The following is a 16,601-nucleotide window of genomic DNA, read 5'->3' as shown; positions in this document are numbered from 1 at the left end:
TGATATTCATCCATGTTGTATGTATCAGCAGTTTATTTTTTTTATTGTTGAGTTGTAGTCTAGTGTTTAACCATGATAATTTTTTGCTTATTCACTGCTTCTTAGCTCAGTTTACCTGCCACGAGACACATAGACTTTGATCCATTTTCATACTGCCTCTAAAGTCATCTTTCTAAAATGCAAATCTGCTTCTGTCCCTCATTTTTTTCCAATTGTTCCTCATTGTCTGAAGAATAAAGGATGGACTTCTGAACAAGACCTTCATGAACCTCCCATGCCTTTGTCCCTAATTCCCTCTCAAACCCCCCAACTGCTTGGGCCCCCAATGTCATTTCTCTGTTTATAGTTTTTACATGTGAATACATCCAAACTGAGGAGAAAAGTGACAGTTTCAATTCATTTCTGGAAATAAATTTAGGTCCCAAGTATTACATGGCCTGACAGCTCCACCTGACTTCATATTAATCCCATACATTTTAGGACTGATACTTCATAGGTATGTGGTCAGTTGCCAATGTATTGCCTTGTCCTCATTTCATATTACACCTGAATGATCACAGAGACTAAGACATCAAGGTATAATCTTTTATGCATAAGCTATAATCACACTAAAGATGCCATTTATATCTTGCTTTTGTACCTACTTCAAGAGCATTTTTCATGTTGCTACATTCTGTTCATAAATATTATGTTTAATGGCTAAAAAATGCTCTAAAAAAGATGCATATATCTCATCAGTATAACACAGTTAAACCTTTCACCTATAGCTGGGCATTTAGATTACCTCTAAATTTTTGTGTTAAATTTAAGTAATGTTGCAATAAACACCTTCCTGTACAAAGTGTATTTTACATTTTAGGTATTTTTTGGGGGGCATAGAATCCCTCAAGGGGAATTACTGCATTCAGAAAGCATGAATAATTTATGGTTTTAATATATTTATAAAACATTATCAAGTAATACATGAAAATAATTTTAACAGCCTGGTCAACCTCACTCCCCTTTCCAAGGCTTGTTCCTCAGAGACAATCTCTTCTATTCATTTATTGTAGTTCTTATACTCTATTTACCAACTACAGATATTGTTTTCTTACTTCCGGTTATGATAATGAGGTTATAGCTCAACTACAACACTTCTTACTGCCTCTGTTAATTCAGGAGAGGTTAACTTTGTAATGCCAAATGTATACATAAACATATTTCTTCTCTCTCAACTTATAATAATATATCTTTCTATTAGTATTCTTAGTCTTTTCCAATAGCCATGCACATACTTTTACATTATTAGGGCTAACAATATTTATAATTTATTTTGAAACCATAATAAAGTTGTCCATGCTAGTGGCTTTTGAAACTTGAAAATTAAATAAAGAGTATTTACGTTATGATTATATAGGTACTGTTAAGTGAAAAAACAAGTAGTAGGTTATGATTATGCTTCCTTCTACGAGGTACCAATATCATGACCCCTAAACCACTCAAAGGAAAATATTCTTACATCATGGTCAATGGATTCTCATACAACTTTGATTCCAGCCTCTGTAAAATAATAATGACTACACCAAGTAAAGCACTAAAATTTATATTTCCTTAAACCTTGGCAAGTTCTAACTTGCTACTGATACCAAAGTCCAATGCCAGGCTTCCAAAATTATGATTGTTATTTTGCATCTGACTCCAAAAATTTTTATCATCTTATAAAGATGATATGACTAAGTCATAAAGCGTCCCCACCTGCCAGAGCATCCCGATAAAGTTGCACAAAATGATTGAAGATATCCTTCGGCAAACACTTCTCATCCGGTAGACACTGTAGAAGAATGACTATCTCAGACTGACCCACTGCATGCATTCCCTTGGTTGTGAAACACCAGCACTTCCTGTTCACATCTATAAATGGAATAAATATAGAAAAATAAAGACATTCTTCTTAATATTTTCCTTTAAAAATGCAGAGAAACCTGTGTTATAATAGAGCAAAGAACAATATAGGTCATACTGAAACTATATAATTCAATTGTGCACTATAAATGCATTGAGCCAAAAAACAACTGTAGAAAATAAAACATACCAATGCCTCTGGCTTTAAGCAAATACTTAGAAAAACAACTGGAAGGGAAGTAAAAGAAAAAAGCAAAAGAAAATGCAATTAAAACTTTTAACTCCTATTATTGGAAGGTGTAATTACTAAAGAAAAACATTTCATTAAAAATAAAATAAATAAAACAAAACTAGGTATCCTAGGCTATAATGATTAAAGAATATATCCCCCCCCCCCCGCCACCTGTATTTTAAAAAAGTCACTCTACCAAGGGAAATAATTACTTATGTAAAACTAGAAACAACAACAATAAAAGCCAATATTATAACTTTGGATTCAGCTTGTGGCCTAAAAAATATATACTTTTACATATACTTTTTAAATTTAATCTGTGACTGAAAGATTATAGCTTTTTCTTTTTTTTTTAAGATTTTATTTTTAAGTAATCTCTACACTCAATGTGTGGCTTGAACTTTATAACCCCGAGATCAAGCATTGCATGCTTACGGACTAAACCAGCCAGTCCTTTTTGGGAGAAAATTCTAGATAAACAGAGATCTGATTTTACTTGGTTTCATTCTGTAAAAAGTGGTGAAAGTGGTGAGAGGATGGCTCTTCTGGACTACTTACTTCCACTTCTTTACCTTAAGGCTTTGTGGAGAACCAATAGCACAAGCCATATGTAGTTAATGTTCATTCTTTGACACTTTTATTATTTATACTCCAACACAATAGGATCCCCAAAGGAATTGAAATAGGATTCAAATGTAATTATAGATATCACAATGTATATCAAAACTAATAGACTCCTTTTTCTCACTTTAGGGAATGTTACTTTACGTATCTAAACAGGAAGCACCCAATCCAACTATATTAAGATGGTGTACACTTCAGGAATTCTGGGTTAGCTATTTTCTAAGTATAAATTATGAACTAGATATGGTCAACTGAAATTTCAAGCAAGTTATTTTAAAATATGATTCTAGAAGGAAAGGAGGCAAGCATTAATAACTGGCCAAACATACAAGGGTACAATTAACAAGTAAACCAGAAACCTATATTTTATTAATATAGAACCTCAAAGGAAGTAGCATATAGGTGTTTCTGGTGTCTGAGGTCAACTTAAAATAAGTATACAGTGAGAATGAGAGGATAGTTCCCCAGTGCTTCCCTCCTTTCTCCAAAACTCTGCCTATTAACATTCATCCAGGATAAATGCATTCTCTATTTTCCAACACCGTCTTAGAATCAAGATTCTAATTGTCCTCTAACTCATTCTGATGCCCAAGAAACTAGCCCCAAGAACTGAGAGGTTTCTGAATCTTAACTTACAAGGTACTGAAGTTTTACTATGTGTTAGCTAACTAACATTTCTCTCAAATAAGGCTTTGCACACAACTAAGGTGTATGAGATTTAAATCTAGCATGTAAATTGTTTGACCCTCCTGGATAATTTATCCACCTCCTCTACTCTGGTGGGGAGTTGTGACGTAGCACATCCATCTCAGGAAGAACTTAGATCAGTTCAACTTTTGTTTGGCTTTCCTCCATGGAAAATTCATCTATCTCATCTTAAGAGTTTCAGTTAGTCCCATAGTTGTCCTCTGGGATATATTATACAAACCAACTTCTTCCGTACCCAGTTTTCAGTAAGCTGTGGATCCATCCATATAAAAATACTTGTGTGTACCGAATTTGTAAGCTTTACTTATTATCTATGAGTCAGTAAAGTATCTCATTTTAATTAAAAAAAAAATTCTAACTTACAATTTACAATTTTAACCATTGACAACAAATTTGCATTTAAAACAAATACAAGTGGGTCAGGGCCACCATCCTCTAATTGCTGCATTACTGAAATCTGTGATGGTTTCTCTTCCACAGCATAGTCTGTAAGGAAAAACAAACAAACAAACAAACAAAACATGTAAAGGATTAGTTAAAGGGAGAAACCAAGAAAGAAATCTGATGGAGGAATGGGCTGATTATCCACAGGAAAGAATTAAGCATTTGATTTGTAGTTAGGGTGAACATAGGTTTATACCTGCTGTCTTAGTGTCATGCTAATAGTGTCCCTTTCATTCTCAAAAGTAACCCAGTCCAGTTTGGATGAGAACATGGTTATCCTATGTATAGGCTTCTCCACAAAATGGTTTATGCCATAGTCTAAAGACAGCCCTTTAATTTAAAAAAATTCACCAACTATCATAAGAAGAATTTTACATATTACATGTTCTAAGGCCAACATTTAAAATAATCCATGACGGACAGAGGTGTGTAGGAGATGAGCTAGATGGGTGATGGGTATTAAGGAAGGTACTTGTTGTGAGGAGCACTGAGTGTATGTAAGTGATGAATCACTGAGTTCTACTCCTGAAACCAGTATTGTATTGTATGTTAACTAAAATTTAAATAAAAAATAAGATAAAATGAAATAAACCATGATATACAATAAAGTGGTAATAGAAGGTAAAATAGTTACCTCTGGATGAAAAGATGTTGAGGGATTGAGGTAGAGGAGAATCCTTTTTATTCTATATCCTTTAGTACTGTTGAAATTTTCTACCATTAAAAAATTAAACTTTAGGAGCGCCTGGGTGGCTCAGTTGGTTAAGTGACTGACTCTTTATATCGGCTCAGGTGGTGATCTTGCTGTAGTGAGATTGAGCCCCACATCATGTTCTGCACTGAGCATGTAGCCTGCTTGGGATTCTCTCTCTCCCTCTCTTTCTGTCCCTTCCCCCCTCTCAAAATAAATAAATAGACATTAAAAAAATTAAACTTTAAAAATGTACCCAGATAATAAAAGTATCATAAAGTGACTGGTTTCATGACACACTTCCTCTAAGTCAAGAGTTCAGTACATATATCAATCACCAAAATCACCAGTAAATCACACAACAGATTCCAAACAAGGACAAGTTATTACTTGAGACCTTGCACAGAACCTTTCCCATTTAATCCCTGAAAGCACAGTACGTGATATTCAGCCACGCCATTTTGAATGACAGTAGCCTTCCCAGCTTGAAGTCAAAATCATGGATAACAACTATTGTAGAATGTAAAGATACAGAAAAGGAACTGAAAACCTGTAAGTTGCATGTTGTTTGATTAGTTATATAAAATGCATCATTATACTCAAACTTTCACTCTTCGCAGATGACATGATACCCTACGACATGATACTCTATGGAAAACCCAAAAGACTCCACCAAAAAACTGCCAGAACTGATCCATGAAATCAGCAAAGTTGCAGGAAATAAAATCAATGCACAGAAATCGGATGCATTCCTATACATGAACAAGGAAGCAACAGAAATAGAAATCAAGGAATCGATACCATTTACAATTGCACCAAAACCCATAAAATACCCAGGAATAAATCTAAACAAAGAGGTGACAAATCTATACAATGAAAACTATAGAAAGCTTAGGAAAGAAATTGAACAAGACATAAAAAATGGGAAAATATTCCATGCTCATGGACAGGAAGAAAAAATATTGTCAATACGACCCAAAGCAATCTACATATTCAACACAATCACTATCAAAACAACACCAGCATTCTTCACAGAGCTAGAAAAAACAATCCTAAAATTTGCATGGAAACAGAAAAGACCCCAAGTAGCCAAAGCAATCTTGAAAAAGAAATCCAAAGCAGGAAGCATCACAATCCCGGACTTCAAGCTATATTACAAAGCTGTAATCATCAAGACAGTGTGGTACTGGCACAAAAACAGACACTCAGATCAATGTAACAGAATAGAGAACCCAGAATATGGACCCACAAACGTATGGCCAACTAATCTTTGACAAAGCAGGAAAGAACATCTAATGGAATAAAGGTAGTCTCTTCAGCAAGTGGTGCTGGGAAAACTGAACAGCGACATGCAGAAAAATGAACCTGGACCACTTTCTTACACCATACACAAAAATAAACTCAAAATGAATGAAAGACCTAAATGTGAGACAGGAAGCCATCAAAATCCTCCAGGAGAAAGCAGGAAAAAACCTCTTTGATCTTGGCTGCAGCAACTTCTTACTCAATATGTCTCCAGAGGTAAGGGAAACAAAAGCAAAAATGTACTGGGACCTCATCAAAATAAAAGCTTCTGCACAGTGAAGGAAATAATCAGCAAAACTAAAAGGCAACTGACCGAATGGGAGAAGATATTTGCAAATGACATAACAGATAAAGGGTTAGAATCCAAAATCTATAAAGAACTTATCAAACTCAACACCCAAAAAACAAATAATCCAGTGAAGAAATGGGCAAAAGACATGAACAGATACTTCTCCAAAGAAGATATCCAGATGGACAACCGACACATGAGAAAATGCTCAACATCACTCATCATCAGAGAAACACAAATCAAAACCACAATGAGATACCACCTCACACCTATCAGAATGGCTAACATTAACAACTCAGGCAACAGCAGATGTTGGCAAGGATGCAGAGAAAGAGTATCTCTTTTGCACTGCTGGTGGGAATGCAAGCTGGTGCAGCCACTCTGGAAAACAGTATGGAGGTTCCTTAAAAAACTAAAAATAGAACTACCCTATGACCCAGCAATTGCACTACTAAGTATTTATCCAAGAGATACAGGTATGCTGTTTCAAAGGGGCACATGCACCCCAATGTTTATAGCAGCACTATCAACAATAGCCAAAGTATGGAAAGAGCCCAAATGTCTATCGGTGGATGAATGGATAAAGAAGATGTGGTGTGTGTGTACACACACACACACACACACACACACACACACACACACACAATGGAGTATTACTTGAAAATCAAAAAGAACAAAATCTTGCCATTTGCAACTGTGTGGATGGAACTAGAGGGTATTATGCCAAGTGCAATTAGAGAAAGACAAATATCATATGACTTCACTCATATGAGGACTTTAAGAAACAGAACAGATGAACATAAGGGAATGGAAGCAAAAATACTATAAAAACAGGGAGGGGGACAAAACATAAGAGACTCTTAAATATAGAGAACAAACAGAGGGTTACTGGAGGGGTTGTGGGAGGGGAGATGGGCTAAATGGGTAAGGGGCATTAAGGAATCTACTCCTGAAATCATTGTTGCCCTATATGCTAACTAATTCAGAATTAAACTTAAAAAAATGCATCATTATAGACAGGGAGAACAGATACCATTTCCTACTGACGAAAAGAAACGAAAAAACTATTTTTTGGATGTAAGGGGAAATGTCTACTCTGTCAATGAAAATATTTATTGAAAAGAGAAATACTAAGTGACTTTTTTTTTTTAATGTTTATTTATTTTTGAGACAGAGAGAGACAGAGTGCGAGTGGGGGAGGGGCAGAGAGAGAGGGAGACACAGAATCTGAAACAGGCTCCAGGCTCTGAGCTGTCAGCACAGAGCCCGATGCAGGGCTCGAACCCACGAACCGCGAGATCATGACCTGAGCCGAAGTCGGACGCTTAACTGACTGAGCCACCCAGGCGCCCCTAAGTGAGTTTTAAAAAGAAGATATTTGTACCAAGTTATTCTACTGGAATACAAAATTGCAAAATTCTGGTGAAGAGACAGTAATAACTAGTTGTTTCTTAGTAGGAGAGGTTTTGATAATTAGATTTAATGAAAATGGAACCTTGTACTCTTATTTAACAATAGAGTAGGCCAATTTAACTTATAAATCTAAGACTTACCAAAATAACCAAAATTTGAAACTTAAGTCATAATTTTACTAACAAAAGACTATTTTTAGAGGGTTGTAGTAAAGTAGCAAAGGCACTATATAATCAAAAGATGCTTAACTTTATATGAAAATTCATTGTTAAACTATTTGGGACATGGCATAATACCTTCAGCCAACGTTGCTGAGAGCCCACTCTAGGCCCAGCACCATAGTAGGAGAAGACAGAAACGTAAATTAAGACTGAAGGAATGCATGGTCTAAGTGAAAGAATCAGACCTATAAAATATCTAAATTACAATAAGAAAAGTGTTAGTACAGTAAAGGTCTATAAGAATTCAAATGGAGATGAATTAAAAATGCTACTACAGAGGTAGCATAGGTAAGAATTCAGAGAAGGGTTTTTCATTAATCTGGGATTCTGAAAAATTGAGGAGTTCTTCAAGGAGTCTCCATTATACAACGGTATGCTAGGCAGAGAAAAGGAAGATAAGGAAAATATTAATTACATGAGTACTTTGCACCTGGCACTGTTCTTGCTATATAACTTCTAGTATGAAATCTGATTTAATATTCACAATAACTTTTAAGTAGGTGTAGTTACGTAATTTTTTTTAAGACTAGGAAAAAGATTCAGAGAGGATAAATGACCTACCCACTGGATCACAGCTAGAAAATAAGGGTACTAGGATTAGAATTCAGGTTTGTTCAGTTTTGCAGTCCAGTCCATTCTCTCCCCACTATTCCAGAGCATATGAAAAAATATGGAAGTGTAGAAAGTGAATATTCAGAAAGAGTAAATAATCTGGAGTATGCATGTAATATGCTGGGGTATTGGCTAGAAACAAAGTTATAAAGGAAAGTTGAGATAAAGTTACAAGGAACATTGTATGCTAAAATAAGTAATTTATACTGAAGGCATTGGGAATCCATTGAATGCTTCTAAGCCAGAGCAATATATGATAATATCTATGTTTAAAAAGATAATTGGCAACAACATGGAAGATAAAATAAAGGAGAGAAAGAATGAAGGCAAGGAGACCAGGTAAAAGACTAGGACAAAAGTGTGGAAAGATTATTGATAAATCATCTCCTAAAAATGTACTAACTAAATGCTGATCTGGATCTATCAACAACAAATTTTCACATAAAGATAGGCATTCCTTTGACTGGATAGAAACTTTATTTCTTACCAGAACACTAAAAATGTTTTTTTAACAATAAAATTGCTACTTAAGTTCAGCGGTCTCTGCTTACTTTATGTACATTTCTGAATGCTTATTATACTGCAAGACAAAAAGTTACATTAATGTCCTGACTTTATCAGGTGGGCCAATCCTACAACCATAAGCAACTCTTAAGAGTATTATGTGCTTTAAAATATAAAGAAAAAAGTGCCAATGAACTACATTTGTATAATATATAATTCCAACGAATGAAATGACCTTATAAAAACACAAAATTTACTCTAAAACTATCAGTAACAGCAACAATTATTTTCATGCCACTGAGTAGCTGTTTTCTTTGTTGGAAAAGAAAAAGGTAGTTAAAACTCAAATTCTCTTAGAAGATAACATCTGGCATACTTGCCATTACTATGACTGTTTAAATATTTCTTTTTTTTGTTTTGTTGTTATTGTTTAGTTTATTTATTTTGAGAGAGAGAGAGCATGAGCAAGCACAGCATGGAGCCCAAAGTGCAGCTTGATCTCACAAACTGTGAGATCATGACCTGACCCGAAATCAAGAGTCAGACACTTAACCAACTGAGCCACCCCACGATCCTTGTTTAAACACGTAAGTCCACATACCTCCTTTTACGCCAGTGGAGATGAGAATGGGAGGAAGCCCATCTTCAGGAATTAGGTTCATTGCACTGCCAACAGGACTTCCAACCTGAGTTATACTCCCAGAGAAGAGAGAAATATCCGTCTAGGAAAGCAAATCAGCAAAGTGAGCATTACAGACAAGTCAACACTTTAGCAGAATATAAATGGGATATAAATGGGAATTTAAGTGAAAATTTGCAATCCATACTTTTTGAAAAATAGCACAAATTTCTCATTAACCTGTGGTTTATTTCCCAAAGGACTGGGTTTATACTATGAAAATATTTCCAACTGTACAGTTTCTCTTTCTGGCATCATGAAATCAGAATAAGAAAAGAGGCCTTATAGCCTGGGTTAAAGCTTTCTTTACCCAGGTCTTCTCTGCCATAAAAGAAAATACTTTTTAAAACCACAGTGGCAACAGAAACACAATTTCAATATTATCTCATAATTTCTGAACCTTCAGTGAGTGCATTTGGGTCCATTTAAAGTCTCATTTTCATTGATTTTTAAAAATAGCTTTGAGAAAAGTGGTGATAGTTGTACAGCAATGTGAATGGACTTAATGCCACTGGTTTGTACACTTAAAAATGATAAAAATGGCAGATTTTACATTATGAATATTTTACCACAATAAAAAAATTAACAGATAAAATACAGAGATTAAAATAAGTCATTGTTTTCACTTACTATACAATTAAATAAAACTTCAAGTTCATTTTTCTCTTCATTAATATGAAGATCATATTTACTACACTATTTAATAAAGTATAATGCTACAAAAAGACATTTCGGATAGAGTTAAATCCACTTAACAATTTAACAGAACATACTCAAAATCTATTAAAATAATATTCTCCATATTCTATACAACTTAAGCAAAAAGAAAAAAAAGCCAAAGACTAGAAATAATCCAAATGTCCATTAACAGGAAAACAGATAAACTGTGGTATATCCATACAATGGAACACTATCCAGCAATAAAAAGATATTAACTTTTGGTGCACACAACATGAATAAATCTCATAGTCATTAGTTTGAGCAGCTAAACACAAAAAAGTTAGAAGCTACATACAAAACGATATACACTATATGTTTCCATTTACATGAAATTTAAGAACAGTCAAAACTAATCTATGGTGACACAAGTCAAAATAATGGGTCTACCATGGAGAAAATTAGGCAGGTATTGACAGAAAAAGGGCATGAGGGAACCATCCAAAGTGATGGAAATGGTCCTGGAATATACCCAGGTATTTTCACCTGGGTAGTGGTTGCACAAGTGTGTGTGTGTGTCTATAAGTTCATCAAGTTGTCTCTAAAAATTAATGCTCCCTAAATACTTTACTATCTAGATTTTATACCTGAATAAAGATTAAAACTATTTTTTTTTAAATATGTCCATGTTGGGGCATCTGGGTGGCTCAGTCAGTTAAGCATCTAACTTCAGCTCAGGTCATGATCTCTCAGTTCATGGGTTTGAGCCCTGCACTGGGCTCTGAGCTGACAGCTTGGAGCCTGGAGCCTGCTTTGACTGTGTCTCCTTCTCGCTCTCTGCCCCTCCCCAGCTCATGCTCTGTCTCTCTCAAAAATAAATAAAACATTAAAAAAATTGTTTTAAATGTCCATGTCTTATTATATTTTTATCTATGCTATCTATAATTTAGGATGCTATCAGTTTTTAGTGGGTTTTTGTTAAAAATTTTGCAATGTTCTCAATACATCATATAAGAGGAAATTTGGAAAATTTTATTGGCAAACCATTATTACCTGATTTTAAAGCTAGTACAGGAAATGATGCATAAAACCACCTTTTAATATCATAGAAAGTGGTCATTTGGCCTCTACGTACATACCACCTGTGAAAAGGAATTTATTTCATTCACGGAGTACCTATTAAGTGCCACACACTCTACTAGGCCATAAAGATGAGAAAAATATTTTCTAGTCTGGCCCTAAAGATAACTATTATCCCAATACTTATCTGGTAAAATAAAAGAATTAATCTTAAAATGAAATTCTTCTAGTTTATCAGGTAAGTATTTTTTTTATCAGATAAGTATTAAAAAAGAGTGTTGAATAATGTAAGAGACAAAAATAAAATAACTAACTTGGTTTAATTTTGCAAAATGAGCTGAATCTTGTTTCCTTCTAACAGTCATTCACTAGAGCTTCCTCTTGCATTCAAACAGAATTTATCTTCTAAAAACCTATCAGGGGCTCTTGGCTGTCTCAGTTGGTGAAGCATGCAACTCTTGATCCTGGGGGTGTGAGTTCAAGCCCCACGTTGGTTGTAGAGATTACTTAAAAATAAAATCGTTAAAAATCTTACGTGGCAACCAAAAAGTAGAACAGAAGAAAGTAGAGATGCTTGGTTGAAAAGAAAGGAATAGAGGGACTCCTCGGCCACCTTTATATGGCCTGGCCCTTCCTCATCATGGCACTCCCAAAAGGTCACCACAGAACCTGTGAAACATTGTTCAAAAATCAATGTACAAAGGGGGCAGGATTCCCTCTGCATTAGCTCTAACTACAGCAGTAGCCTGAGCTCACTGAGAACAACCTTCATGAGAATCTTTCCCTGAAAAAAACCTTCCAAATACATAGCAAACAAGAACTGATTTTGCCACATTTACTTTACTCCCGAACCACACACATACATCCTAAACTGTACCTGAAACCTATAGGCTTCCACAGAAAGGTCACTCAACTTAGAAAATGGCAAGACAGAAGCAGCACAATGCTGAATAAACTAAGTACTCACTTTTAGATGCCGTTTTGTTTTCTTACCTCTGCCGGTAGAGGACTGGTAGTTACTGGTTTAACTGGGTCATGTGAGACAGCCAAGGTTCCTGCAGAGGAAGTTCCATTCACTGTTAATTTGGCTGCATCAGCAACTTCTCCATTAGGCAAGATCCCATCAGCAAACCAAACTCGCCTCTGCTCTCTGGGCTGAGCCACTTGAGGAGCCAGAAAAATAAAACAGGCATCACTGTGATATTGGTAGCGTTTCTAACATGAAAGAAGAGAAGGTCACCATTTCCAGAAGTACAAAGAAGTCACTATTTAGCATCTTATAATTATAAATATAAGAACTGTAACTGTGTATAAAAGTGGTTATAAATTAATAAAATACGAGTTTAAATATATTCTTTATTTCTATAACTTAAACATAAAGATTTAAAATACTTTGCTTTAAAATATTAAGAGTTTGTAAGTACACTTATAATTATGTCACTTATTCTGTTCCATATCACTGACAGAGAAACTAAGAAAGGTGTTTTAAGTGCCTAGGAAATAAATTAATCACAGGGAAAAAATATCTAGCAATAGATGTCCACATCTCCTAAAAGTATGAGGTTTCCGTGGGAATTAAATATCTGGAAAAGTGATATGGTATTTTTAAAGGGCAAAAGATGCCCTGAAGAATGTTGAAGAATTATTTACTAATAAAGGAAGAGTTAGCACAGATATGTAAGAGAATTGGGAAGCAAACTGACCAGATCTCTGGCTAAAGAGTAACGGAAGATGAAAAAAGACTGATCTGGCAGTGCAAAAGTGGTCTGCAATAGGGGAAAAGCTGGAAAACTAAGTCCGATGAAATGATCTCTTTAAATCCAATTCCAGAAATCAATTCCAAACAGCCAAAACAAAGAGAGACTAGGGAAGAACAACAAAAATGACAAATGAAGTAAAGAGAGTAAAGATTTTAAGAAAGAAAGCCTGAACTCATAAAAATACAAGGAGTATGACTAAGGGATGATCTGAAGAGGGGAAAACGGGGAAGAACATGATAACGTCAGTAGAAGTCTCTGATCTTCAAAAGGGGAGGAGGGCTATTTAGCAAGGGAAAGGGAATATTACTAGACAAAAAGACATAAAATTAATGAAAGAAGATTGATTTTAATTATCAAGGGAAACTTCCTGACAAGACCATTTTAAGGAAATACATAACTGTTATTTTTACTACTGATAATTTCCTGAACTTGCAAAGTATCTTTCACCTGACAATATCATAATCATAAAGATATAAATAAACTAAAATAAGTTGAGCCCATAATTTTCTATCATATGATATAATCAGAAAGTTCTGGAGTTTATAAAAGTCTATGTACCTAACAATATGTTCATATTCTTATTTGGATAGATTAAAAATGAAAAGAGAAAATGGCAATGGGTTTTCAAAATGCAACACTAAAACGGGCTGCTCCAAAGAAAGAACTCTCCATTTCATAAACTCCTACAAAGAACATTAAGGTAGGCATGAAGCTAGGATTTTACAGGCCAACTTCAAATTCTGTATCTCTTTTCAAGTAGAAGCAGTGTAATCACTCCATTCTTAAGTTGGAGAGAGTATTGGCATATTTTTGGAGGTGCCTCCAAAATATCAGGTAACACAGTATTATTCTTTACTTGCCCAGAAATAGTCTTGACACATTTCTCACCTTGTTCCTTCCACTTTAATAACCACCCAAAGGGACTTATCTACAGTGTTTTAAAGACTTGTGCTGTAAAATCACATCAGCACCTTTTCAGAGGAACTTGGTGAGGAAAAGGAGAGAGAAGAGCACATGATTCCCTACCTTCTGCTCCAGGGTGCTTTAAAACTCCCACAGGTACCATCACAGTGGGAGGTGGAGAGCTCAGGGCTCCTGAGGCCTGAGCTTGCTGCAAGGGAGGGATAGTAGAACAGTATTCAGCAGGATTGTTAGGGTTAGGGCTCTGGCTTGAGGCACTCATCATGTTCTCCCAGGCTTGAGCTAAAGCAAATACAGACAATCAATGTGAATGGATTGCAAAATATGGACATCAAGACCTCCTCAATATTGGATAAATAATGTAGCTCTTCCTCATTAACACTCATAGTACTACTCTCTCTTCCAACTAGTGAAAGTATTAAGGAGATAGGTTATTTTATTCAATAAAGGAGACCATTTAGTTAAGTAAACTATTTGGAAGCAACAAATAAGAATTATGTGATAGTTCTGGTACAGACTAATAGCAGATCAGTCTGAGATTAAAGACTAGGCCCCTGGCTTCTTTAAAGGAGACCATACATTCCCTTAAGAGGGAGTGAAACATCAAACTTACTAAGGGTTTGCAGCTGGGATGGCAATTTAGATATTTGGGGGTGGGGGGGCAGGTTTAACATTCAACACATTTTATAAAGTTCTTCAAAAATCAAAATTGGGCCTAAAATAGCATAATTCCATTGTATGATATTTTTGTTTCATTTACAGACTTTTAGGCTCTTCTTGAGGTAAAAATTTCACTTGAAAAATTCTAAAAGCTAACGCTGAAGAGAACACATCTCAACATTTTTGTGAATTCTGCTATTGTGTAATCATTACCTCGTGTAAAAGTATCCAGCAAAAACAACCAATTTACATCTTTGGTGTGTCTCAAAAGCATAGGACCCATCTGAACATGAAAATGTGCCAATATCATACAAGTGCCATCAACCAATATGAATGATTACAAGTGTGTTAAGATTCTGTATACTCTATAATTTTACTAAATATTGACATATCAACTATTGTCTTTAAAGTAAATAAGATGAAAGGAGCTACAGAAATGAAAGATACCAAATTTTATCTTCTAGGTTCAGGTAATACCACATGCTCAGGAATGGAAAACACCCAATTTTTTAAAGCATCTTTTTTTAAAACTCTCATTCAATATCAAAGAATGATCCATAAGATCATGAATACTTATTGCCTCCAAACTTCAGGACAAGGCTAAAAACAATAGCTAAGTTCCTTTGAAAGCACTGGCAGAAAGAGGGGAGGAAGAGAAAAGGAGAAAGGGAAAAAGGGATAGGGAACACTGAAAAGCATCAAATTAAATATTCAGAAAAAGACTTCGCTAAGCCATGCGAGAGGAAAGACTGCTGGAAAAACCAGAAAAAGTAGATTACTTTAGGATTCCCTGGTAAGGGCATCCTTGGCTTAATAAAAATAAGTATTCCATATGAATCCTCTGCCATTTCCTTCATCTTTGGATATGCCAAGTTAAAAAAAAAAAAAAGAAGCCATCAAGTTGAAAGACCTCATCAAATAAAAGAGGTACTGGGTACTATAATTAAGCAGCATGCTCTTTTCTGTGGATATATGTCTGAAAATGAAAGCAGGAATAAAAATCATCAATTGAACAACTGAGTGAAGTAACTACCATCTAAAAATTGACCCTTAAGAGTAGAGAGAATGAATTAATATTTTGATCAAAATTGTAAGAATTCAGAAATGGGAGGAAATTGGGTGGATCACAGGAGATCAGAACAGATCAGATTAACTGACATGCAGTAGTTAATAAGCCAGCAACAGGAAAACATCACTATGAGCAACGCAGACAGACAGAGCAGGAGGGGTCTTGAGCAGATAGATTCCCGCCTCCAGGAGGCACGCTACCCTGGCACAGGCATCAACTTTTGTCCAAGTTCAAAATTTTATTCGTAATTCTTCTGGCAACTGTACAAAGACATACAGAGAAAATACTATAGCCTGATTAATTTTCTTGTATCTCTTTAAAAAAAATACTTTTTTTTTTTTGTAATTCTAAACTAAAATGCCCTTGGATTCATTTCCAGTCCCACAAAAGATGAACACTGGACAAGCTATATTTACCTTCTCCTGGCCATGTTCTTTTACCATATAACTAAATTCAAAACCAATATTCTTATAACAAATCTAAATAGTATTAAGGAGATTTCTGACAGAAAAATGAACTCCTCTACTTGATCTGAAACGCTAAATAATTTATTTTAACAAAATGAGTGACAACCAAGTTGTTAATAAGAATACACTTCAAGTTATTAAGGTATTTCCTAGAAATAGACAGCTTCCCTTGAAAGGAAAACCTCAGTCCAATTTTAATATTTCATCATCTGAGTGGTCAATTGCTTCCCATGCCCATCCCACTCCAGTCATTCCACAGGAGCATTAAAGCCACACAGCACCAGATTTCCACCAGAACCTCCATTCTTCCTGCAAAACTTACCTGACTTTAACATTTGTTTATTAAGTTAGGCACAGGGATTCTGAAATGCTAAAATATTCTCA

The 16,601-nt window shown here is 35.1% G+C and overlaps 1 protein-coding gene across 5 annotated transcripts in view; it reads right to left on the bottom strand.

Moving 5' to 3' along the window:
• ZFYVE9 (zinc finger FYVE-type containing 9) overlaps positions 1 to 16,601 on the bottom strand; it is a 142,075-nt gene that overhangs the window by 76,244 nt on the left and 49,230 nt on the right. For 3 of the 5 annotated variants that reach the window (XM_025935335.2, XM_086716979.1, XM_086716978.1), the window contains 5 exons: positions 14,127 to 14,303; positions 12,334 to 12,503; positions 9,526 to 9,646; positions 3,809 to 3,931; positions 1,735 to 1,890 (listed from right to left, as the gene is read on the bottom strand). In XM_025935335.2, the coding sequence (XP_025791120.1) occupies positions 1,735 to 1,890; positions 3,809 to 3,931; positions 9,526 to 9,646; positions 12,334 to 12,503; positions 14,127 to 14,303 (747 nt within the window). The remainder of the gene's footprint in view (positions 1 to 1,734; positions 1,891 to 3,808; positions 3,932 to 9,525; positions 9,647 to 12,333; positions 12,504 to 14,126; positions 14,304 to 16,601) is intronic. The other 2 variants (XM_086716980.1, XM_086716981.1) reach the window with 2 other exon arrangements.

This window comes from Puma concolor, chromosome C1 (assembly GCF_028749965.1).
Source record: "Puma concolor isolate L17-30 chromosome C1, mPumCon1.1.hap2, whole genome shotgun sequence".
NCBI lineage: Eukaryota > Metazoa > Chordata > Mammalia > Carnivora > Felidae > Puma > Puma concolor.
The sequence above is the reverse complement of the archived record's forward strand: the minus strand, read 5'-3'. Positions and strand labels throughout refer to the sequence as shown.